Genomic DNA, 26,441 nt, shown 5'->3' with positions numbered 1-26,441 from the left:
GCAAGCTGGAGCCTATCCCAGCTGACTACGGGTGAAAGGCAGGGTTCACCCTGGACAAGTCGCCAGGGGCCTCATGTACAAAGACCTGCGTGGATTTCCCACTAAATATGTGCGCACGTCAAAATCGGGAAATTTGCGTACGACCAAAAAAATCCGGATGTATCAATCAGTGCGTACGAAGGTTTCCACGCACTCTCCTGTTGTACATCCCAATCAACGTGGAATTCGGCGCACATGCACGAGCCCCGTTCCCCACCCCGTCTCCTCCCTCAATTATTCCACACTGAATATGTTAATTAGTATAAATAGACCCGCAGTAAGGCCTGTGTTAGGTAAAAGACATGGCAACTTTTACTAACGCGTTAATGTTAATTAAATGTTAGAAATCTCGCGTTAATCAAATTAACATTTAACATTTATTATTAACATTTAACATTACCATTTATTCGCGTTAATCCCTGCCTTTAGCACAGTGTAATAGAATTCACATACATCACTTAATTGTTCTGTCACCTCCAATTAAAGTGATGTTCAAAGTGTATGCTATGAGACATGCAACGGTCACTGATTGCATGCCACTGAATGTGAATGTAGCCTATACCAAGATAACGGTATGATTCGCATCGTCCGCAGTGCCTGCGCCACAATGAGTGTCTATTTGAGTTACATGGGTTTTGAAAACAAAAAAACACCTTTAGTGCTCTAATGTGTACATTTTTTCGGGGACACCCTGTATTTGAGGAAATGTCTTCTTCTCTTAGTAGGCCCAATATTCCTAGCCACATGTAACTAGAAATAAAACATGTGCACATATTTTCCACAATAGGATTTTAATGACAAATGTATTCTAGCAGGGTGCCAGGGAACAACAGGAGGCCCCCAGTCCATCCCACCCGAGCAGGAAGAGGACCCCCAGCCGAGCGGATCCACTGTCACCTGCCCCCCTTCTCCACCGCCTGCCCCTGTCGCCGGGTCCACAGGCCGGGTGCTGACATGCGCAGTCCTTGAGTCGCAGGGGGAAATTTTAAAGGGGATAGAGGCGATTAACGACAACCTCGAGGGAATCCGCGAGGAATTGAAGGAACTGAATAACACATTAAAAGAATATCTTAAAAAATGAATGGTGTCCCATGTCCCGTCTGTCCTTACCTTTTCACATTGTGGCTATTAAGCGCTGCCGGGTTTGTATGCCACGTCGCTGTGGCACCTCGTTGTGAGGCCCAGGGTCTGGGTCCTCCGGCAGGTCTCGCTCCATTATTGGCATGCCGTGCCGCTGCGCCACATTGTGTAACATGCCACACACCGCGGTTGTGTCTGATTTGTACGCACTTGGAAATCGTTTCATATATTGATCTTGGTAATTATGTGATAAGGCTACCCCACGCAACATCAACTAATAATATTTCAGTCTGACACCTCGCGGCAAATGCGCAAGGAAGATCTATTAAGCTAGCTGCAATGCATGGTCCTGCATGTGCATTCTTTAATTTAATTAATTAACCAATAGTCAATGGGAATAATATCGAAATGATATTGCTGGGGTTTCTCATTTCCCATAATTACAATATGGAAGGGATGGTTGATGGATCTGTTGGCATTTACCCAACAGTCTCGCATTATGTGTCTCGACAATGTCGTATGACTGACATACATTTCAATTCACGCATCCTGATGTTCCGATGCATTTTTGGATGCCTCTTATCGCCATGTCATGACTCTTGACCGAGTAGGCCTAAATGTAGTTGCGTTGCTCTGCCTCTAAGTGTCGCCAAGTACCAAGATGCACCAGAAATGTGCGTACGCCAGCCATGAGGTTTGCGTAGAGTACCGCACTTTTCCACGCCAAGTCAATCTTTGTACATACGAATGTTTGCGCAGAAAGTGACATACGTAGCTTTTTTGTGCGTACGCAAGCTTTGTACATGAGGCCCCAGGTCATCACAGGGCTGACACATAGACACAGACAACCATTCACACTCACATTCACACCTACGGTCAATTTAGAGTCACCAGTTAAGCTAACCTGCATGTCTTTGGACCGTGGGGGAAACCGGAGCACCCGGAGGAAACCCACGTGGACACGGGGAGAACATGCAAACTCCACACAGAAAGGCCCTCGCCGGCCATGGGGCTCGAATCCAGACCTTCTTGCTGTGAGGCGACAGCGCTAACCACTACACCACCGTGCCGCCTACATTGAGCCTACCACTTCATAAAGAAATATCTGGCAAAAACGAATCAGTAAAAACAAACAAACAAAAATAAATCTAAAACAACAGGATAAAAGCAACAATGAAAGAACCAAGAGGATAACCAATTTTTAATTTGGAAGAAAGCTGCATGTTGTAAATGAAATAGCTTGGAGTTTGTCGTCCAGGCTTCTGTTACACCATCTCTGTTAAAAGTGCAAAGGTAAGATTTCTCAAAATTTGGCAAAATTAGGTCTCTCGTGGTTAAATAAATAAAATTCCCACCCATGCACACAAAGCCCCGCCCCCAGAACCCACGGTGGTTCAACTAGTGTTAGCAATGCCTGCTGAAAGCTGATTGGCTGATGATGGACATATTTCAATTAATTACATCATCATCAGAAATCCACTTACAAATTAGCGCATCTCATCTCATCTCATTATCTCTAGCCGCTTTATCCTTCTACAGGGTCGCAGGCAAGCTGGAGCCTATCCCAGCTGACTACGGGCGAAAGGCGGGGTACACCCTGTCTATTGCCGCTTTTCCACTACAAACGTGGCTGAGTCGGGCTGAGCCGTGCCGTGCTGAGTCGGGCTGAGCGGGGCTGTTGGAGTTGCATTTTGACTACAACCGCGCTGAACCGTGCTGGCTGGAAGTGGGTGGACACATTGGGTGGAGTTAGCGAAAGTGGGTGGACGTCACATGATGTCGTTAAGCAGCGCAAACAGTGACATCAGTGAGCTTTTAAGCGGTAGTCTCACGACCTGAATAGTAAACAATAAACATGGAGGACATGGAGTCGTTAGTGTTGCTGGTCTTGGTGCTGTGGCTTGTTGTCACCGACAACGCCAACAGATACTGGCAAGAGCGTATAGATGAGGCGAGGCGCATAAGGCTTCAGAAATTCTCGTAATTCTTCTTCTTCCGGGTTTGCGGTGTTTACAGATCCCAGCGCGCTCGCGGGGCATGTGTGGGCATGTGAGGACACTCCTCCTCACCAATCAGTGCACAGGGGAGTGTCTGCTCATGCCCCCAGCCTCACTCGGCACGGTTTGGCTCGCTTCAGCCCCACTCCAAAACGGTGCGGGTTTTAGGGGCTAAGCAGAGCTGAAGCGAGCTGAGTCGTGCTGGTTTTTGGTAGTCGAAACACGAGCCGTGTCGGGCTGAAGTGAGCTGAAGCGAGCTGAAGTGAGCTGAAAAAGGGTAGTGGAAAAGGGCCATATGTGTCATCACAGGGCTGACACATAGACACAGACAACCATTCACACTCACATTCACACCTATGGTCAATTTAGAGTCACCGGTTAACCTAACCTGCATGTCTTTGGACTGTGGGGGAAACCGGAGCACCCGGAGGAAACCCACGCGGACACGGGGAGAACATGCAAACTCCACACAGAAAGGCCCTCGCCTCGAACCCAGGACCTTCTTGCTGTGAGGCGACAGCGCTAACCACCACACCACCGTGCCGCCCCCAAATTAGCGCATAGATTCACCAAATTTCAGCTCTGTTCCTGAGAGTCAGTTATTTGAATTTAACCCCGCCCCATGCATGGCCACACCCCTAAACTTTGCATATGACCTGAAAATCACCTCCTGTACGTGCCGATGCATTTATGAATTACAGCTGTTTGAGTAAATAAGGCTCTACGTCGTTTGTATTGACTTGTAATTTAGTGGGCTTTTGGAGGGGGAATCAGGAGAAAATGAATTTTGTTTGTTGGACATTCGGATCATGAGCTATGGACCAAAATATAAACACTAGTGCTATTGCCTGAGGAGCAGGAGGGAGTATTACCTGTTGACCAAGTTTCATGTCTCTGCGACTTTCAGTTTGTTCTGCACGATTCGTTCGAAGGCAGAATAAATAATAACTAGACCGGACAATTCCCCGGGGGAAATTGTGAGAGGATGCAGTGCGCGAAGCAATTCGGTCACGCATGTTCGCTGGCCGTGAATGTGTGACCTGCTATGAAGCTACAATGCCATGATTTATGTGTGTGCTTGAGACAGCAGCCCCCCCTCTGCTCCCTCACTGGCCCCAGTCGGCATGGCGACAGGCCTGAGCAGGAGCGCCAAGACCCACAAGATCTTGTCAGATTTCTGCTGTTTTTTGCTCAGGACGAATAAATCGAAAACGAAAGCAACTATTAACAAAATTCTTTCACAGTGAGCGCTAGAAGGGTCACCTGAACACAGATGTATTTTTTTGTCCCTAGTGTAAAAAATGAGGACGCTACAGCGAGTTAAAAACGAGTGACTTTTCAGCCACGTTTATAATGGGAGTCAATGAGGCTGCTCACCTGTGCTCTCCTCACTTTGAGGCTTCTCATTCAAAAACTGTAAATCCTATCGGTTAGGTAAACACATTCACTACGTTTACATGCACATCCAAATCGAGCTACTGTCAGTAATCGAGCAAAGGGTCCCAGCAGGGGTGCCAGAGAAATCCAATCCTACATGCACAGTGTTTAAATCGAGCTATTGTTATGAGGTGCATTGTGCACCCGAGCCACAGGTGGCGCTACACGCCCCATCGTGTTGGTACACTTCCGGTTGTCATCATGAAGAAGAGCTATTCAAAGTGACTACAGGCGGAAATTAGCATGTACTGCTATAACCTGGGACAGACATCTGTCCTTACCACAAGGATAATGTTTAATTTGTGCACTGTCCCTTTTAAAAATAAAATGAACTCTAAACTCTAAGAAGAGTGTTTGTATGTACGAACAGAAGTGTTCCTAATAAAGTGGGTGGCTAAGGTGAAGTGTCATGCCGACCGAGGCTGGTTTTTTTTTTCTCACAAAAAAAAGAAATTCACAAAATTATTTCACAGTGAGCGCTAGAAGGGTCTCCTGAATAAACTGATGTAATTTTTTGTCTGTAGTGTTAAAAATGAGGACAGTAGAGCGAGTTAAAAATGAGAGACTTTTCTGTCACGTTTATAATGGGTGTCAATGAGCTAAGACACAAGGTCTTGAGTTTTCTGCTGTATTTTACGAAGGACCAGGCCTCGAACAATGACAAATAACTCGACAACGAAAGCAGCTATTCACAAAATTCTTTCACAGTGAGCGCTAGAAGGGTCTCCTGAATAGACTGATGTAATTTCTTTGTCTGTAGTGTTAAAAATGAGGACACTAGAGCGAGTTAAAAATGAGTGACTTTTCTGTCACGTTTATAATGGGTGTCAATGAGGCGTCTTGGCTGCCCTCTTCTCAGTTGGAGGCTTGTCATTCAAAAACTGTAAATCCTATCGTTTAGGTAGACACATTGTGTGAATCAGGACAAGTTTTACTACTACTTTTGAGAAAATCATGTCTGTAGAATGAAATTTGTGGCTGAAAACACAGTTTAAGCGAGAAAGTTTGAGCTTTTTTTTCAGCCTCTCTCCACTCTAAGCTAACGAGCTTCACTGGTGTGTAACGCAATAGACACCCATTCAAAAGCTGGATTTTCTCCCAGAACCCACATGGCGTTTGAGCCGGGACTGATCCGAAAGTGTAGAACCTAGCAGAAAAGTTGAATGCCAGATCCACAGAGGAGAAGTTTTCCTACGTTTTAGAGTTAGAATCACGTCTCTAGGTGAAAGCATGCCAGAGCAGCGGACGTTTGAAAAACGTTGAAAAAGTGCTTTTTTTTTTCAATTAATTCCATAGAAATGAATGGGGTTTTTTTGGGCGATTTTTTCGCGATGTAGTCGCGAAAAAATCGTATTCTGTAGAGAAAAGTAATAGCATCGATCGAGCCACACGTTTTGCTATATTGTCTGTGTGCGACGTACGGTTATTGAGTTAATCGAAATCGAAATTTGCGTAGGAATAATAAGATTAAGAAGAAGAAGAAGAAATACGTAGAAGAACAATAGTTGCAGTGCTTTGCACTGCAACCTAATAATAATGGATTGTTTTACAATCAAGGTACAAATTTTGTGTCACAGGGCTCCAAAATTCAAATTGATTCAAACTGTTTTTAAAAAAAAAAAAAAAAACTATCAAATCTGCACTTTTGGAAATTAATACACATATGAACATAGGCATGTGTAATAGTTTGTGTTATAACAAGATTAAGTGTAGCTTTAAGCAGGGCTGGGAGAAACAAATGAAGTGATTCTTGGAGAGGACTTTTTTTTTTTTGACAATTCAGAATCCACTACTTCCATAGTGCTTTTAAATATAAGGCTGTAAGCTTTGTGTTAGTTGTCTCTAATATTTATGTCCCAATATCTTGATCACATTTTAGGATGAAAATAATCATTTTAGATATGTTATTTTATATTGAAAAATTAGCTGTTTCGGAGAAGACATTTTTTGGACACAATTACATACTAATTTGATCAAAATAGTATGAAAACTTACTGGCATTCAACATTAAAACTTAACTATGTTTCCAATGATATGGAACCAAATATTTGTTTTATGGTATAAAGAGTGATTTAAGTGCATCCCTTTTGGAGCTACCTGTGGTCAAAAAAGCACTTTTTCTAAATGACACGAGTAATTTTGCTAAATTATTGCCATACATTCACCAAAAATAACGTTATCACCAATTTTTTTTTTTTTGCATGGTAAATAGAGCTATCACAGGGCTACAATAAACAACCAAGTTTATTTAGTCAAGCCTTTTGATATTGAAGATAATAAGTGTTAAATGTGATTTTTAGCTTGCGTACCCTGATTGTAAAACAACCCTAATAATAATAATCACCTGTGGAAGGCTGTCCGATAAGTCACGTGACCGGATAATGTTTCGACGTACCACCGGAAGCAAGTGGGATATTTTCTTTCCCATCCATATTTCGACATGTTCCTATTCAGGCCGTGAGAACACGGCCTGAATAGGAATCAAGAGGCGGGGTTTGTCATAATAGCGGTGGGAAGAAGGCAGCAGTGCTGAGGACTAGGAGAGCGGTCAAAGTGCACGGAGAGGCCGAGGGCCGTTTACATCGTCTGTCAAAACATTAGCGCAGCGGCTGTGGCTGGGGTATGGTGTAAATCTCTCACTCAGGACTCGTTGCTTTCTTGTAGGGTTCATATTGAGTTATTTACTGCAGCGTTCATTCAGTTAAAGTACCATTATTACATTAGCCGAGCGCTCATTCAGTGATAATGAACGCTGAAGTTAGCTTTAACTGCTGTCACACAGACCACTATACTCTAAACGAGTGTAAAATTAGTCAGTGCGTGACTGAAATGTGGGAGTATTTTAATAATTATAGAGGTTCTCTGAGACAACGTGTTGAAATATTTTTTTTCGTTATCGTAGAAAGCTATGTACAGGCTAGTATTTTGGTAGCTAGCTGGCTAGTGTTTAGCGAGCTGCTGCTTCACTACTCCTTAGCACTCCTTAAGTGTCAGTGAGTTAAAGCGATACGGTGGAATAGAGCTGGCACTCAATCAGTAAAGTGGAGAAACATGCCACAGCTTGATGTTTTCAGATCTGTTGATGGACAGCAAGTGATCCAGTTGTAGCTAGCTAGTTGGCTTTAGCTCTCCAGTGCAGCAGCAGCAGTAGTACTGCACCGATCCGATACTAATATGCTGATCGTCGCTGTTGTATCAGGTATCGATTGAATTTGACATGCTCTCTTTTATTAGGATGTCATTTTCTAATCGAGATCTTTCATACCTTGAATCATGATGCATCAATTTTGCAGTAACACGAGCTTGCCAGTATTGGATCTCAGACTATTCAGGGCTCGGATATCAAAAAAAGGAAAAAATGAGTTGACCATACTGATTCAAACCTGATCTGAATCCATCAAAACACAAAATTAGTCAACCCAGTTTAGGACTGATATCTCGTTTAAAAGTGAAGTGCTGATCATGTGCTTTGCTTTTCAGTTCCTGTTCCTCCTCGCTTATGTTCTCGTGCCTTGCAGGCTCCCCCCCCCCGAAACTTTGCCTAAAAGCACTCATCTTTTTCAGGTGGCTGTTTACGTATTCTTTCATTTTGCTCATCTGTAAAATCTTTAAAAATTGTTTCTTCTACTGTTTTGACTGCAACTCCTCTGTCTCCTCTATTTCTTCCACTTTGTCTGCTTTGACCGAGCCGATTCAGCTTGTAGACCTGAATTTGCAGACTCGTTTGTGTATATGACCCAGAATAGGCAAAGATATTCAGAATCTGAATCAGAATCCTGTTTATCACACATGAGGAATTTGGTCACTAAATGCAAGTACTCTCCTGTGACACTTTGACAATCAAAGCTGAACTTAAACTTGTATATCTCAGGTTCTACATGATCTGTCAACACCAAACCATGCAGAAGTTTCAAACCAGCACTTGTGACAGAAGTTGGCCGTATAGCTTAAAATGATTCCTTATAAGCAAATGAATAAGGACTGCATATTTATCCTGAAGAGTAACTTTCTTCTCATGTTCTGATTAGATGTGAAAGGCAGCATGAGCGTGAAGGCCTTCGAGCTGGTGCCTGCTGTGGAACGGGAACAGTTGGCTGGCGAGAAGCTGCGCATCGGTGTTGAGTGCATTGAATGCTGTGGCCAGCACCTGTACGTGGGCACCAACGATGGCTTCATCCATCACTTCCTGCTGGAGGAGCGCACCACAGCTAAAGGACAGCTGTCCTTCAGCTCGCAGAAGCTCCTACACAAACAACTAGGCCTCAAAAAGCCGCCGTCTGAGCTGAAAGCTGCCTCGGCTCTGGAGCGCCTCATCGTCTTGTGTGATGGAGTCATCTTGCTGGTGGATATGGTCACTCTGGAACCGGTGGTATCCGGAGGGACCAAGCTTAAAAGCGTGACTGTGTTCTGTGTTAACGAGAACCCGGTGACAGCCGAGCCTTTCTGCGTGGAGATGGTGGTGGCATCCGCACGGCGCCGTGCTGTACACATTTGCACTGTGCATGAGGATCGTGTCCAGATCCTGAAGGAAGTGGCCACTCCCGATCAGCCATGCGATCTGAGCGTGGACGGTTACTTCCTGTGCCTGGCCCTTCCCACACGGTATGTGATTCTGAACTATGGCTCAGGGGCCTCGCAGGATCTATTCCCCTACGACAGCGAGGAGAGGAAGCCCATTGTCAAAAGGATTGGCAGGGAGGAGTTTCTCCTGGCTGCACCAGGTGGCCTCGGTGAGTTCAACCCCAAAATATCAAAGGATAACCACTAATTTGAGATTTTTTTTTTTTAGGAGGTGTGAGAGCTATCAGGGTAGTCAGCAAGCTATCAAGGGAGCTTAAGCCAGTATCTCACTGGGCTGCGACAGCTTGCGACAAATTGCGAACGTCATTCGCGAGAGAGTTTCAAAAGTGTCTTGAAACATTCGCGGGGCTTCTCGATTTCCTCGCACGAGTCGCAAAGTGTCGCTCCTTCGTCGCTGAAATTTTGAACATGTTCAAAAAATTCGTGCGACAAAATTTCTCTCAAAATAGCCGCAAATGCATCGCTGGTGTCGCAAAGCCGTCACGAACCCTTCTCAAGTCAGTTTCCATGAGACAGGAAGTGCGAGTGTATCTCAGTGGGCTGCGACAGCCTGTGACTAGTTGGAGACACAACAATTGCGGTAAAGTATGCGAATATTAATTCAGCGTGATTCTAAGTGAAAATTGTAGCTAATTCGCATATTTTATCGCAATTGTGTCTCCAACTAGTCGCAGGCTGTCGCAGCCCAGTGAGCTACTACCCTTAGTATGTTCACAAAGAGTTTCTTATCCTAGTGTGTATTAGAATACTTAATTCGTATATTACTACATTTTATAAAAAGCATGCTGATTTTAATTATGGACAATCCGCATAAGTATGAAAGTGAACGCTTTGGAACCCTATCTGTTTGAGAAACGGTTCAGAGAGCTGGACAGCTCGTTTTTATGAATAATGATGAAGCAAATTCCCATTGGTGCCACTTTCAGCAGGTAGTTGAGTAGAACTGTGGGTAACGTAGGAAACTTGAGTGAAACTAGACCAACATATTGGAATGGTGTGTAAACCAAGTAAACTTAGAATTTCATAATAAATCTTTTACGCCATTGAATATCACATATTATAATCAAATATACCATCTACTGAGAGGCTTTGGTTGAAATCATGGATTCTCTGAGGTGACTGGCATAGTACTATTTACTGAGGGATGCAGCCCGGAAAAAATATTACTACATCAGTCACGAAGAGAATCCATAATTACTGGTGTAATTATGCATGGTATTATTTGATTTATATCCCTCATCAAAAATTTCCAAACCAGAAGTGTTTTACAAGGAATTAGAAATAAACCTGAAAAAAAATTGAGGTCTAACTCTGCCTTGTTAGGCATGATCATGATGCGTAGATCTACACACACAGAAATGCTCACAGAGCCACAGCTGTGAGTCGAGTCGCCCATATAGCTTGAAATTGTGACACCAGTTCATGGTATATCCAGGATATACCATGACTGACTCACACCATATCCATTTTTTTTTATTTTTGGATGTCATGAGATACATTACTTAATCAATTTTATGTCACGTGAGCCATCCTTGGCCAATCCCTGCACAGGAATTTTTTTGATGAGGGATATAAATATTGATATGGGAATCTTTCAGGATGGATTTTCCTTTGAGTGCTCATGCATTAAGTGGTAGAGCTTTGTGAAAACTTTGCCTGGGTTTATTCCAGGCTCTTCAGTTAAAATGTTTATATACTGTACGTGTTTGCACTTGTTTTAAGAAGCCCTCAGTCATTTGGATAATGCAGTGTTTTTCAAGTGTGTTCTGCAATGTGCAGCAGCTTTGTTCACACCCAAGTGAAAAGTTTCATCAGATGTTTTATCATGGTGACCAGTTGTGATGAGTCATCTCTCTCTCACTCACACTCTCAGGGATGTTTGCTAACGCTGAGGGCATCTCCCAGCGTGCTCCAGTCAAGTGGTCTGAGAATGTGATTGGCGCAGCCGTATGTTTCCCATATGTGGTGGCTCTGGACGAGGGCTTTGTAACAGTTCACAGCATGCTGGATCAGCAGCTCAAGCAGACGTTGTCATTCAGAGGAGGACGCATCCTGCAGCATTTTGAAGGTTGAGACTCCATTCTTCTTTATTTACATTCTTGAACACGTTTCTTCTCTTAGACTCTAGGCTTGTGTGATTTTTAAGAATAAATCTGCATGATTTGACGCTGACATGATGTACAGTGATGTTTACCAGACCTGCCAACCTTTAATTTTGCATAGGAGCGCTGCAGTTTAACAGCATGTATGCTCATATGAGTTATCAGTTAAAATACACTAAAAGAGCAGTGTTTTTCTTCCTCAGTAAAACGAAAGACAAGTCCTCTGGAATTCTCAGGTATTATTGAATGCTGCTTGGAAGCCCCTTCCCCTAGTCTCACATTGCTCTCGGGGCTTTCAGGACTTGTAAGGCAGCTTCACTTTCTAGGTGCTTTTGGACCAAACACTTCTAGGGACTTATCTGAGAGGAACTACCTGCTGGGGAGCTTTCCTGAGAACTATATACCTTCAAGGGCTTTTTTTTCTGTTTGCATTCACACCGTTGGTAGAAACTCTGAAGTGACGTAAGCTGGCTTGCTAGTGTGACGTTAGTAGGAAATGCTAGCAAAGAACTTTAGCATTCACATATGTGAAAATTGCTATGGATCTCCTCCATCGCATATGTATGTTCAATAAAGCCTGGACTTCACTGTTGGTCTATTTGTCTATGTTTTTTTTTTTTTCATTTCCATGCTAATTTTAAGAGCTGTTGTTTACATGCCTAACATTTCACACCGATTTTTAAGAATGGTGGTTGCTGGTACTGCACTGACCATGTTCGACCAATCACCGTATACTTGCGTCACTCGTGGTTCCTCTTGTTCTGAGTGAGTACCTTTTTGAGTGACTTTAGTTCCTACTAAAAACGCTATTCTAAGAACTAGGACCATTCTCAGTTCTTGTAGTGTGGACACACAAAAAAGGAGGAACTTCCTTCAACATTTCTATGAAAAACTTCCTCCTGTCCCAGTGATCTGTCTAGGTAAATGCAGAATTTGTTCATGAATGTGAAATAAAATCAGTGTATGTTCAGTATAGCTAACATTTAGACATGTATATAGCTAACATTAAAAAAAAGTCAAAGCCCCTCCCATGCCAGGATCTGGTCTTCCCAGATGGTCTCCCATCCCAGTACTAACCAAGCCCTTAAGGCACATTGGGTGGCATTGATCTCCGCTTCTATAGGCCCTGAACTCTTGCCTATACAGCTAGGGTTATAGTGGGGGCCAGTTCTCTGGTAACTGTGAGAGTTTGACACCCCACTCGCATCTGCAGCGTACCTTGCTAGACGGCAGTAGGTACCATTTTTCTGATGGTCTTTGGTATGACCTGACCATGAGTAGAACTCCTGGTTGAGAGGTGGACATGCTAACCACTAGGTCAGCTTGCAGTTATAGCTAACGCCAGTTAACTCGTATATCTCAATCGTGAACACTGGATAAATGTGGATAGTATGTATGTTTCAGGGCTTTGAACCGGAATTTTTTTCCTATCGGTTTGTTCCGAACAGAAACGGAATTTTAACGTTTCCGGTTTTGGGTTCCACCATTAAATAGACGTTCCCGAACCGGTTAGAACAAAAAAATTTCGTTCCCGGAACGGTTAATTACGTTCCCTGTCAGCTGTTTAACAAATGGCTATAAAATTATGTCTCTGTCTCATCCAGCTTAAGCCAAATGTAGGCTAATTCTATTACAACCTTCATTAAATAAGACAAGAAATAATTCAAAACAATTATTATTTCAAATGTTGGTGATTTGGATTCTCAGTATGTCTTCCCATCTACACAAACAGAAAAAGTGCCAAAAATGAAAGATAATTCGTTTAGTGTGTTACCAAAGGCTAGTCAGGCCCTATAGAGGGCTACCGCATGACGTCACCGCGCCGCGAGATTTTGTTAGGCGCCATATTGGAAGTACACATCTATGCAAGTACATACATACATAACAAACTACGGCTGAAATGTAGCCAGGGCTGGTTCTGCCCTAATCTGGACCCGGGTGCAACATCGCGCAACCCCCCCCCCCCCAAAAAAAAACGGTCTAAATCAGGACAACCATCACATAACTATAAACATTTTATATCAACTATTTTAACTAAATGGGCTATAATAAATAAGCCTACAGGCAGCCACGGCGGGCTGCCTCAGAAAAGTAACCATTTGTCCTACCTTAAAACTCGTTTTGCGTTTTCTGCCTCCTTTTTTGTATTTTCAACCCTCCGTTTATTTTCTTTCCTTTTCTGAAAACCCGATTTGTGTCCAGACATTTTGTTCTGCTACCAACGAACTAACTCGTCAGGTCTCGTCTCTCGAGCCCGCGATGATTCCCGTGGGAAGGGCAACAATTGATACATTTTTACAAACAGCCAATAGGGAGGTTGCATCGTTCAGGCTCTTCTTTGCTCAGACACTCAGTAATGCACTTACTCACTAGTAGTCCACCCTCCCGCTCTCTCCATTCAATCAGCGAATGTCACACAGGAAGTGAACCCCAGCGGGTCATAGAAACTTGCGCAGGAGAAGAATGACTATTTGTAGGCTACAGAAACTTTGAGGAACGAAATAAAAACCGGTATTAACCGGTTACCATTATTTTTAATAAGCGTTTCTGTTCCGGAACAGAAAAAATAATAAAGTTTCTGGTTTCGTTTCTGTTCCATGTGAAATAGAAAAAGTTCCCGGTTTTCGTTTTCGTTCCTTGAACCGGTTCAAAGCCCTGGTATGTTTATATAATTTTTTTTAAGGGTGTCACCAAAAATGGTTAAAAAAAAAAACTGGCCAGAAATTGAAGTATAGAATTTAGTCCAACATTCAGCTTTCCATTATGCAGTTTTCATGATTGCCTCTGCCGGCAAGCAGCCCCCGAATATTTGGTGCCTTCAAACGGGGTAATGTTTATCATCTTCATGAGAAGAGTCCATATGAAACACCCTCCCTTTTGCTGTATTCATGACTTCAGAAGTGAAAATTTTCCAAAGCCTCTGCGTTCACAAGTTGTGATGGGTGTTCTGACCATTTTCAGAAATGGTAGAGGCTACAGAAGTACTTTTTTTGGTGGATGGTAAGTTAATATATTATTATTTTAGTCGTATAGAAGTTTTTTTTTCTTCGTAATTTTATAATATGTCTGAGGAAAATGTTGATGTTCCCATCAGCCTTATCTTTTCATTATGCCTTTGGATTTTCTGCATTATGTTACCCTCTTGTCTTATTAGCTTGCTAAACTGTTAATATTAGGTGCAGACAGTAACGTTAATATTGGATGCAGACAGTAATGTTAATATTGGCTAATGTGCTTTTTAGCGGTAAGTAATGGCATTTTTGGCGTCCATTTTGCGTTGAAGCAGTGTTCTCACAATGACTTGCCACTCGAAAGCCAAGCATTTCATATACACGGCTTTCTGTATTGTAATCCGGAGCTCACGAGGGCCATTCAATGGCAGCAATAAGCGCACACTCTTGCACTCCTTAAACCTGAAATGGTTGAAATGCTGATTTTCATGTTTTTTCTTTAGGTTATCAGTTCTGGATAAGCTTACAATACTCTGTATTTGTTAATTAGAGGGTTCCCTCCCACCTAAATGAACTTATTCTAATCCAGGATAGGGATACATTGACGTGAACTGCTTGTCTTAAGAGAACAGTAGGAACTGCCTTGCATTAAGTGGTTCTAACTTAAGCAACAATTAAATAGTTTATTTTTAACAGTACAGACACATAGTTGAGTTCCTGTCAATAAGAAAATGAAGCCTCCACCATTGGCCATGGCTCAGGTAGTTTTGTTTCTTGTAAGGAAAAAAAAAATTATGCTCTGTCACCCCTCAGTGCTCTGATTTTTATGCAAAGGCTTGACTCGTGTTGGACAGATGAAGTGTGTGTGTGTGTGTTTAAACCTTTAAGGGTCTTTTGCTTCAGAGGGTGTTAATGCTGCTTCAGAAGGTGTGTATTGATTTCACTAAAGTGCTGACGTGTGTCTTCTAGCAGAACCGACATTGATTTTGCACATTGATTGAGTGAGCCATGGACAATGCAGTAGAGCCAAACTGCATTACTAACTTGCATTTGAATATATGACGATATTTATTAGTCCTGTCACTCATGTATTTCTGTCTCCTTGTAAACCAGTGTGTCTCTTTTAGAGTAGTTTGGACAGCTAACAGCACTGCAGCAACTCTGAGTTTATTTAATGTCTCCAGTCAACAAATGGTGACCTACTTTGAGTTTGTTTTTTCTACCATTTCAGTCTCTGATTTTATTCTTAGCACTCCGCTGCACTACTCATGGATTTAAGGCCAATTTATGCTGACAACCCAGTCCTCGCAGATAGCGTCGTAGCCCCCCCACCTTCGCAGACGCACCTCCCAAAAATTGTGACCACCGCAGAAGCCTTGCAGACAGCGTCGCAGACAAGAGGGCTCTGATTGGTCCACTCTACATCCGCTGTACACGCACTTCCGCTTCCCTACTTTCCTGGTTTGGTTTGTTTTCACTACCGCCATTTTTAAAAAACGAGCGAAGATGGAGCAGCACGAAGCGCGGTTGATCGAGGAAGTGAGGAAGTACGTACATCTATACGACTCCAGTTCTAGTCATTATAAGTACCGTAACCGGAAGATAAACACTCCACTAACCACACCCACCAACTACTCCTAGCGATTTCGCGACTTTGCGCCCCCTTGCATTGTGGCAGTGAATAACATCGTGCACGCCTATTACTCCCCGCTCAACGATAAATTACAACTGTCTGCGAAAAGCTATCTGCGAAAGCCTTGTCGCAAGAGCATGCAGAGGCCTTTAAGTTCATTGTCATGTTGTGATATATTACTGATTTGTAAGATGAGTACATCTCATCTCATTATCTGTAGCCGCTTTATCCTGTTCTACGGGGTCGCAGGCAAGCTGGAGCCTTTCCCAGCTGACTATGGGTGAGAGGTGGGGGACACCCTGGACAAGTCGCCAGGTCATCACAGGGCTGACACCTAGACACACACAACCATTCACACTCACATTCATACCTACGGTCAATTTAGAGTCACCAGTTAACCTAACCTGCATGTCTTTGGACTGTGGAGGAAACCGGAGCACCCGGAGGAAACCCACGCAGACATGGGGAGAACATGCAAACTCCGCACAGAAAGGCCCTCGCCGGCCATGGGGCTCGAACCTGGACCTTCTTGCTGTGAGGCGACAGCGCTAACCACTACACCACCGTGCCGTCAAGATGAGTACATATTGGCAAAAATATTTTTCTTGGTAGGGGACAAGTCAGTTTAAAGATTATTTTGAAGTTCAGCATTTAAAAAAAAAAAACTTGTCATGCTGTCATGTACAGTACTGTGCAAAAGTCTTAGGCACCCAATTTTTTTTTCATACAAACGGTTATAGATTTCTATTTTATGACTTCTGCATTATCGAGTCAGTACAAAAACATTTCAGTGTTCCAAACGTTCGTTTTCCAGCACAAAATTTCACGTTACAGAAAAAAAATTGTTTACCTGAGCAGCATATTACGTAAAAGAACCACTTTTGAGATTGAAAAAGAAAACATAATGAAGGCTGCTGGGTTTTGCTGCAAAATGAAGACGCGAGTGTGACAAAGTGTCCAGAAGAACTGTGGCTGGTTCTGCAAGATGCTCAGTACCCCTACAGCTCATTTCTTTATAACACTGCACTCACTGGACCTGAGACTTATTTATTTAAAAGGGTCGTCTTGCACCAAAGATTGACTTTAATTTATTATGGCTTACTGCTGTTTTACATTTTTTTTTTTTTAATAAAAGCTATTTTAGGCTACAGCATTTTTTTTCCATGTGTATCTAAGACTTTTGAACAGTACTGTAAATCTTTTTTCATGTGGTTTCTTTAAAATTCAATTCCTAAAATGCAGCAAAGTTTGCCAAATTGCTCTTGGGTCCTAAATGGCTCAGTCGCAGTTCTAAGGACAATGCAGTGACATTATACAATCTAATTACATCGAATATAAAAATCCATATTCTACCATAGTACTGTTGAGTCCTCAATTCTGGTTGGTCAGAAGATTTGAATAAAAAGTTTGCCTGCTTTAATACACCTTCATTTCTGTAGTCTCAACTCAGGCCTGGAATTTCGTCATTTTAGGGGCAAGGCCACTTGGCCTTTTGTGCTGTCAATTTTTTGAGGGCATGAAGGCCAAAAGCCAGGGCACCAAGGCCATAAAATAAAACAATGATTTTAAGTTCACATCTATAATGAATTTAATTTAAGGACTAATGACTCTTCTGAGGAAGATTGGAGTCTCAGTCGAAACTATCCAGCAGGTAAAGAAACATCTACACTATTATGTCTGAAGATAAGAAAATATTGAACACATCTAAACTTATCAATCCATCACTCACTGTAAAAATTGTAAAACTTATTAAACCTATATCCTCCCATAATTTTTGTTCAATTGACACCGAATGTGCAAGAGCATCTTCAGACTGTACTACTACACAGATTTTTTGATTAATCAAAATTGAGCCTGGAGTTCATCAAAATGTTTGACTGTAAATGGAACATGTACTCGCATGCAGGCTACTGATTAACCCATAAGAGCCCAGACCGATTTCTCAATCAAGAAAAATTATTGAGGAAATAAAATGAACTAAATAGACGACAAAGAAAACATTTCTGACCTTTTATTTTTTAAAATAGCACTTTCATGTCTCAAGATCTGAAATATTAAATTGTAAATTTGCAGAACACTGCAACACTATTACACTGTTAACCCGAAAGTTCATTCTATGCAAACAGTTTGAGTAAATACCACTTTTAAAGATTAGTTTTATTGCATTACTTAATGCAATATAATGAGTATATGAAGAGTATATGAGACAGTCATTGGGTGTACTCATTTTTGTAATTTAAACAAACTTAAACTATCATTTTGAGCCAATCGCAACAGGGCAGCACTGAGGTAAACCTCAGGCCACAGTGCTGCCCTGTTGCGATTGGCTCAAAACTCAAGACAAGTCTGTGCTTGTCCGTTGACGGCTACAGAGGAAGTTGCACCATTTTCTAAGAGCAATTTAAGGTCTTTGCACTTTTGACAGCAAGCTAATTAGCATTTGTTACCGGCTACAGTCGGTACTCGGCACGTTAAAAGTGGGTCAACGTTGTAACGATATAACGTTACTGTACAAGCAATGCTTATTTAAGGGTAACGAACTTAAGCCCTATATGTTGAAATTCCTATCTTATTCATTCGTTAACTTATCACACAGTCTTGCCTCAGTCAACTTCTTCCCTCCTTCTGTGAAAATTCAACGTCTCAGACGCAGACACAAGTGGGCGGGGGATGCGTTTGATTAAGTCTCCTGGTTGGCCGGTGATAGATTGGTGTCATTATAGCGCATCGGAGCGGTTCATGCCAGGCTCGAGTCCGATCCACCACTGATGAGTTGCCCAATAAGAATCCAGAATGTCATCAAAAGACGTATTTTTTTTTCTCAATAGACGCAGGTGATGTTAAAGCCTATTGGCAGTCACGAGGCAGACTACAAAACTATAGGGCATCAAGGCCACTGTGGCCTTACAGCAGATATTTTTTTCCAAGGGCACAAGGCCAAATTGAGAGGGCACGAGGGCCATGGCCCTCGTGAAATTCCTGCCCTGGTCTCAACTTACACAGAGACTTGTATCATAACTGTTCATAGCTGATGAAGCATGTGTGTGATAACAGGAAATTGACTTGTTCTGCAGACTTTCCACATCAGTCAACAAAACTATAAATAGATTTTTTTTAAAAAGGTACAACATGGTGTGCTTCAATAAATAATAAAAAAAAATGTAATTTTTGGAAAACTGCCATGGTATAAGAGGAATAAAACACTTCAGGTTGATCTGTTACAGGAAACTGTTGTTGAGAAATTCTTAAGCAATTAAGAGTTAAGCAGTTTCTTGCTTTGATAAACCTTCTGTTCTCTATCTCGATCTATCTGTATATCTAGTGCACAGTTGTGTGAAGATATGAAGTTTATTTTCGAGTGGAGAACATATTCGAGTAAGCGAATGAAAGAAGATATTTTCAGCACGTGAAAATAAACTTCATATCTTCATGCCACTGTGTAATATTCTTTATATTATATGGACACACACAAACACATGCAAGTTAATCAAAAGAATTTTAATTTTGAACCGGTTTGCCATTTTGACGACGAGTATCTAGTCAGCAGGAAACCACTGGGAGTGACGTCACTGGAGGAAAGATATCGGAAATTATTATACATACGGGACACTTTTTTTTTTTTTTTTTCCCATGGAAAAAGTGAACATGTATTCTATTCCCTTTCAGCGGGTTTCATTCATTTGGTTTAATCGCATGCAATATTATATTGCTTATCCTACATGTATTACATCACTCTACCAATGGAGAATGAACATGCAATATTATGATATTGCACATTGTCAAGACAATATGACATCACACATTGGACCGTGAATATCCGGTGAGAAACTTTTCTGTTGCACATGTGCACATCATTTCTTTGTTCGCCAGGAAAGAGAAAGACGTGTTGAACACCCAAAAGGCTACCAAAACTTCATTATTCTTCACGCATCTTTACAAGAGGAAAAACACACCAATGGACATAGAAAAACTGGAAAAGAGACACGTCAGAGACGTAAAACTTTCGCGCTAGCGAGCAACTGTGACAATTTGTAAACAAACATGGCCACTAGGTTTCTTTATTAAATATGAAAGATTTTGAGAGAATTTTGGCTGTCAGGTAGCTCCGTTGTGTGTAGCTGTCAATGTTGATTTTAAAAGTAGCTAAGCAAATTACACAGGGAAATTAATACTTCAGTATGAGTGAAAAATACTGTGGCGAGTGTGTATGGAAGAAGAGTCTGGAGACAGAAATCTTAGTTTCTTGGTCATTAGCCTGTGCTACTTGCTCTTGATAGCACTGGCAGGACTGCTTTATTAGCATTCGCTAACACTACTGATGAACGCTACACCGGCTGGAAGGTTACTTCACTGCTGTGCTGACGGCGCCGACTTGCGGTTAAGCTAGTGTTGGCCTTCGAGAATGCTGATATGAAGAGTGTGTGTATGCACTGTATGATAGTAAATAATCATCTTCGATGCGTTCAGTATCATGCTAGCTGAATGGAATATATTTGATATACCAGGAAAAAAAAGCCAGCCAATATTATTTAAATATGTCACTCGGGTCTGCAATGTACCGTATTTTCTGGACTATAGAGCGCACCTGTATATAAGCCGCATCCGCTCTATTTAAAAAAAAAAAATTAAAAATAGATATACAAGCCGCACCGGGCTATAAGCCGCAGATATCTATGTTGAAAAATTAGATATTTACTGCATGTACAGAACGATTTTGTACTGTAAATGTACATGTATGTACCTGAACAGATTCTTTCCGAACAGTGCCTTTTAACACGGCAGCAACTTTGCTGATTAAAACGGAACAGAACCAAGAGAAAATAACCGATATTTATTTACCTTCATTTCTCCTGTGTTTGAAACCACAAGTCACTTTAATCATCTTCGCTGGATTTGAAAATAATTACCAGTTAGTAATTTGTCGTGCATGTTCTATCTGCTAAAGATCTGCTAATTCTTCTTTGCATTGATTTTTCGTCTATCTTATTTTTGATTCTACTTCCGGTTAGAGCACCGCTAGCGGTGGAAGAAAAATCCACAGAATAGCCGCACCTTTGTATAAGCCGCATGGTTCAAAACCTAGGAAAAAAGTAGCGGCTTATAGTCCAGAAAATACGGTACTTCGTATGAAAAATGTGAGTTTTTCAACACGAGAAGATAAACTTCATATCTTCAAGCCAATGTGTAATTTGATAATTTATTATTAATTTATTTTTTTAAATATCGACACATTCACAAAGTACCCAAATTTATCAAAACAATTCATCGATATCCTCACTAGAGACATTTTGAGAATTTTGTCACGGTTTTGGTTCTCTGTGTCCCAGATGTAGCTCGCATGAAAAATACAAGTGGCGTATTTCCCAGTAAAACACTCGTGTCCATATGCATGCACACGTACAAATTTCAGCCTTTTTTTTTTTTTTTTTAAAGCACAAAAAGGAGAGCACCGTAGCAACAGTTTCTTTTAAAGGAAGAGAAAATATAAAGTAAATACATGCATGGGTTGGTAGCTTGTAATATTGAGAGCTCATAAGAAAAGTTTCAGGCATGTTTGACCATTTATGAGAAAGTTGTGAGCGTTTTTGTATTGCTGCTCTAATGCCAACAGGAGGCTGCCATGTTGCCTGTTGGAAGGGCGATGCGTGACGTTGTTTGGGCGCAAACTGTTGTACTACTCGTTAGCATGTTGTCGACTCCTTCGTGAAGAACTTCATCAAGACGTCCCTAGGCTAGCCTACCATAATTACCGTAGTAGGCAGTCCAACCCCCATGGCAATGCAGAAAGAGAGTTAACAAACACTGCTTTACTATACAGGATTCATGTGAACATTTACAGCAGGATGCACTTGTAAGCAAAAAGGCAGAAATATTGCCAGAAACACCCAAGCTGCTGGTATGGTATGAATTTATTTGGTAAAATTCATACAGTACATGTAAAAGATACAGTATAAATATCACAGAGGACAACACAAAGCATAAAATACACTTATTTCCAATGTGGTCCTCTTGATGACGTAAAGTGTAACGTCACTTTCAATACATGGCCATATTCGACAAAATGCACCAGTGACGTTTCTTCACTGATTTTCCTTGAGTATGACACGAATGATGATGATCATGATAAACAAGCATTACCATATCAATTAGTTACACACAAGTGAACAATATTTATAGAGTTGTTTTTAATAAGTCATTATCAAGGCTTTTCTGACAACACTAAATCAAAGCAAGACACCCAACAAACATCAAGCTACTTAGCTGCATCAGCAATTATGTTTATGCCCAAAGGAACTCAAAATAACATATGCTTAAAGGTGCCCTCCACCAAAAACATTTAATACTGGCTCTTTTTGAAATACCATAGTTCACTCCGAGTTGCATATGCATGCTGCATGTGAAAATGTAATTCTACCCCCATTCCCCGTATTAGCTTATGAAAGAAAATAGTCGGAAAAACGAGCGGATCAGAAAAAGCCATACGATCTTACGTCACTTCGTAAATTAGTATTCATGGCCTCGCCCACCTTGGCTTGCGACTGCCCATGGGAAGGAAGTTCTGATTTAACCGCGAGGAGAGATAGCAGAGCCAGTGTTGCCAGATTGGGCGGTTTTAAGTGCATTTTGGCGGATTTGAACATATTTTGGGCTGGAAAATGTCAGCAGTATCTGGCAACACGGAGCAGAGCCCATCTCGTCAGTAGCTAACGAAGAGGACCTAACAGCAAGTTGAAAACATGTCTGAACAAGTTCGTGCCTGTGTTATTTGTGGTAGTAAGACATCAACGTTGCATTTCTTGCCCAAGATAGAAGAGGTGAAGAATAAATGGTTGGAATGTATCTTTGGAACACCACCAGCGAAGTACAATGCAGCATTAGTACTGTGTTCTGATCATTTCAACCACAGTGACTTTTCAAACTTCGGTGCCTTCAGTAGTGGTTTTGCTTCGAGGTTGCATTTAATCCCTGGATCTGTGCCGTCAAGACGATCGACCACCACCTCACAAGCTGCAAGTAAAACATGAACTTTTTGTTCGAAGGTTTTTGTTACAGAATAGCATGTTCATATTCTCCACGTTAGCATGCATGACATGGTCACAAGCTAGGCAGGGACGAGAGTTTTCCGCTTTTTCTGAGTAAAAAACAACTTTTTTATATTATGCCAAATCCATTGAGAATTTTTTTTTTTTAATTAATTTCGGGGGGGCGGCACGGTGGTGTAGTGGTTAGCGCTGTCGCCTCACAGCAAGAAGGTCCTGGGTTCGAGCCCCGGGGCCGGCGAGGGCCTTTCTGTGTGGAGTTTGCATGTTCTCCCCGTGTCCGCGTGGGTTTCCTCCGGGTGCTCCGGTTTCCCCCACAGTCCAAAGACATGCAGGTTAGGTTAACTGGTGACTCTAAATTGACCGTAGGTGTGAATGTGAGTGTGAATGGTTGTCTGTGTCTATGTGTCAGCCCTGTGATGACCTGGCGACTTGTCCAGGGTGTACCCCGCCTTTCGCCCGTAGTCAGCTGGGATAGGCTCCAGCTTGCCTGCGACCCTGTAGAAGGATAAAGCGGCTAGAGATAATGAGATGAGATGAGAATTAATTTCGGGGGGTTGGGGTATGTTCCTTCATGCTGTTCAAACTTCAACTATGTTTACACATTATTTGTAAGTTGCCATCTTGAGTCTCGTTTAAATCTCGTTGAATGTGATGTAAAATTCATGTTATCTACATTGTTATTGGTCAAAACATTGACGTCGAGACCATAATAGCCAATCAAAACAGTTTTTACAAAGACACCCACATTTTTTTAAAGTCACTCGTTCATTTTATTTGTTGAATTTTTCTTATTTCCTCGCGTCGCACCTCAATGATGTCAGTGCGTGGAATTTTTCCCTTCTCTCTCGCCGTAGTAAGACACCCACATCCGCTTGTTCTGACTCACTGGAGGTAGCGTCACAGTGCTGTTAGCCAATCAGAAGTAACACGTTTACATGTCATGAATATTAATGAGTAAGAGCTGAAATCCTGTCATTCTCCTGCCACCCACTCCTCCAGCAAACTAGAACAGCCTGAAACTGGAGAACCACAGCATTTTTTATTATTTTTTTTTCACCAAAACCGGCTCACAGGGCATTCATTCATACTAGAGACCACCACGCAATTAATGAAAAAGCGATGCAAGGAGACCTTTAATAAAAGGTTAGGGAAGCAATAAAAAGTGTTTTCTTACCATTTGAACTTCTCTTTTGCGGACTACTGACCGTGTTGTCTTGTTTGTCTTGTCTGTTTTTTGGCCGAAGATCGTGGGAACCGCATCTGGATTCAGCGCTGGCTTGTACAGTATTCCTAATGCTGGTGCATCCAAGTTGTTTGAGTGAAACAATTTTCTTCAAAATGTTCTGAGCACACGAGCTGCATAAAGCAGTGTTTGTTTACCCTCTTTCTGCATTGCCGCGGAGGTTGGACTGTCTACTATGGTAATTACAGTAGGCTAGCCTGGTGACGTCTTGAAGTTTTTCATGAATGAGTCGTGAATGCTAAGCATGCTAACGAGTGCTTATGCTGCCAGGAACGTTTAAAAACTCACACACTTTGCCTCTTTTACCATATTTAGGCAAGTCAGATTGTATGCAGATGTTTGTAGGTTGTCTAGCAAGGTTACAGTCTGCAGAATGAGGCTGTCACGGCAGCACTACTTGTACTGGGGATATAAATATGAAAAGTTACCTTCCCCATTCAGTCACATAAGAGTAGGTCAGCTGTTCACTATTCCCTCGCTGTTTATCAGTGACCTCAGTATTCTCTTTGCCCCTCTACTTTTTTGTTAGAGAAATAGAATTTCAATTTTTTTTTTCATATAAACTTTTAATGAAATAATCTCCAGCTAGGGGCAGCTTCAAGTCTTACTCGCTATGCGGAGCTTCCTTGTCTTGCGCCCAAATGATGTCAGAGCGTTGCTGGAAATGCTCAGGGTTTTTTTTCTGATTGGTTAAAATATTTGCAATGGCAGCCTCCATGAAATCACCAATTCTGCATAGAAACTGACTTTCGGAGATGGATATCTTAGTTGTGTGAGCTCCTTATTTTCAATTATTCACGTGAATATTATTTTAGTTTATATCATAATCTATCTTCATAACTGTGTTTTAAAAATGGGGTTTCTTTTAAGTTGAATATACAAAATTTACTGTTTTTGTTCTGAATTTGTTTCGAGCACTCTTCTTACCTCTTACTAGTCGTAATGATTTTTTTTCTTTAATCCCTGTGTCCTTTGTGAGCATTACCCTCTAATAAGATAATTAGTAAGTATTTGCCTCAGTAAGGAGGTTTGTGTGGATTAGTCTGATACAGCATGGAGACAGCAGTATTCTAAGAAAGTCAATGCTTTATGTAAACGGATGACTCATCCTTGCCTGTGTACTTATGAATAATGCCTTCAGAATAAATGAAAAGGGCATGAACATGTGCAGTTTTTCACTACAGTTTTTTTCATATTATAGGACTGTGGGACGTAAAACAAACCAGATTCTACAATCACAAGCTTTTGTTTTCTTGAATGAATAACGCAAAACTCCTGCGTAAGCTACGTAAGGAATAAAACACCATCAGGGATGTTCTCTTAGGAATATAATCACCGACTGGGTGGTGTGATGCAGCCTCACTCGCTGGTGTATTTATTAAAGAACGGTCATGTTAATACATATATAGTTACTTTGGATGTTGTGGAACATCCATAAAACAAGATACTTAGTTATCACTTGTGTTATAGCAACAATTACACAGTTATGAGTCCCAGTGTGAGTTATTACTATAGAAATGAAAACTTATTAGAACATGTGCATTAAAGGTAGGGTAGGTCATTTTGGAGAAACCAGCAAGAGTATGCCTTTATCTCATCTCATTATCTGTAGCTGCTTTATCCTGTTCTACAGGGTCGCAGGCAAGCTGGAGCCTATCCCAGCTGACTACGGGCGAAAGGCGGGGTACACCCTGGACAAGTCTCCAGGTCATCACAGGGCTGACACATATGGCCCTTTTCCACTACCCTTTTTCAGCTCACTTCAGCCCGACACGGCTCACGTTTCGACTACCTCAGAGCAGCACGACTCAGCTCGCTTCAGCCCTACTCAGCACCCAAAACTCGCACGGTTTTGGAGTGGGGCTGAAGCGAGCCAAACCGAGCCGAGTGGGGCTAGGGGCATGAGGAGACACTCCCCTGTGCACTGATTGGTGAGGAGGAGTGTCCTCACATGCCCACACACGCCCCGCGAGCACGCTGGGATCTGTAAACACCGTAAACCCGGAAGAAGAAGAATTACGAATTACGAGAATTTCTGAAGCCTTATGCGCCTCGCCTCATCTATACGCTCTTGCCAGTATCTGTTGGCGTTGTCGGTGACAACAAGCCACATCACCAAGACCAGCGACACTAACGACTCCATGTTTATTGTTTACTATCCGGGTCGTGAGACTACCGCTTAAAAGGTCACTGATGTCACTGTTTGCGCCGCCTAACGACATCACGTGACATCCACCCACTTTCACTAACTCCACCCAATGTGTCCACCCACTTCCAGCCAGCACGGTTCAGCGCGGTTGTAGTCGAAATGCAACTCCAACAGCCCCACTCAGCT

General features: G+C 42.0%; 1 protein-coding gene across 1 annotated transcript in view; it reads left to right on the top strand.

The window, feature by feature from the left end:
* The first annotated feature begins 7,050 nt into the window (after positions 1–7,050).
* tgfbrap1 (transforming growth factor, beta receptor associated protein 1) overlaps positions 7,051–26,441 on the top strand; it is a 57,149-nt gene continuing 37,758 nt past the window's right edge. The window contains exons 1-3 of the mRNA XM_060918997.1: positions 7,051–7,173; positions 8,582–9,283; positions 11,008–11,202. Coding sequence (XP_060774980.1) covers positions 8,596–9,283; positions 11,008–11,202 — 883 coding nt within the window. The 5' untranslated portion in view covers positions 7,051–7,173; positions 8,582–8,595. The remainder of the gene's footprint in view (positions 7,174–8,581; positions 9,284–11,007; positions 11,203–26,441) is intronic.

This window comes from Neoarius graeffei, chromosome 4 (assembly GCF_027579695.1).
Source record: "Neoarius graeffei isolate fNeoGra1 chromosome 4, fNeoGra1.pri, whole genome shotgun sequence".
NCBI classification, from domain to species: domain Eukaryota; kingdom Metazoa; phylum Chordata; class Actinopteri; order Siluriformes; family Ariidae; genus Neoarius; species Neoarius graeffei.
The sequence above is the reverse complement of the archived record's forward strand: the minus strand, read 5'-3'. Positions and strand labels throughout refer to the sequence as shown.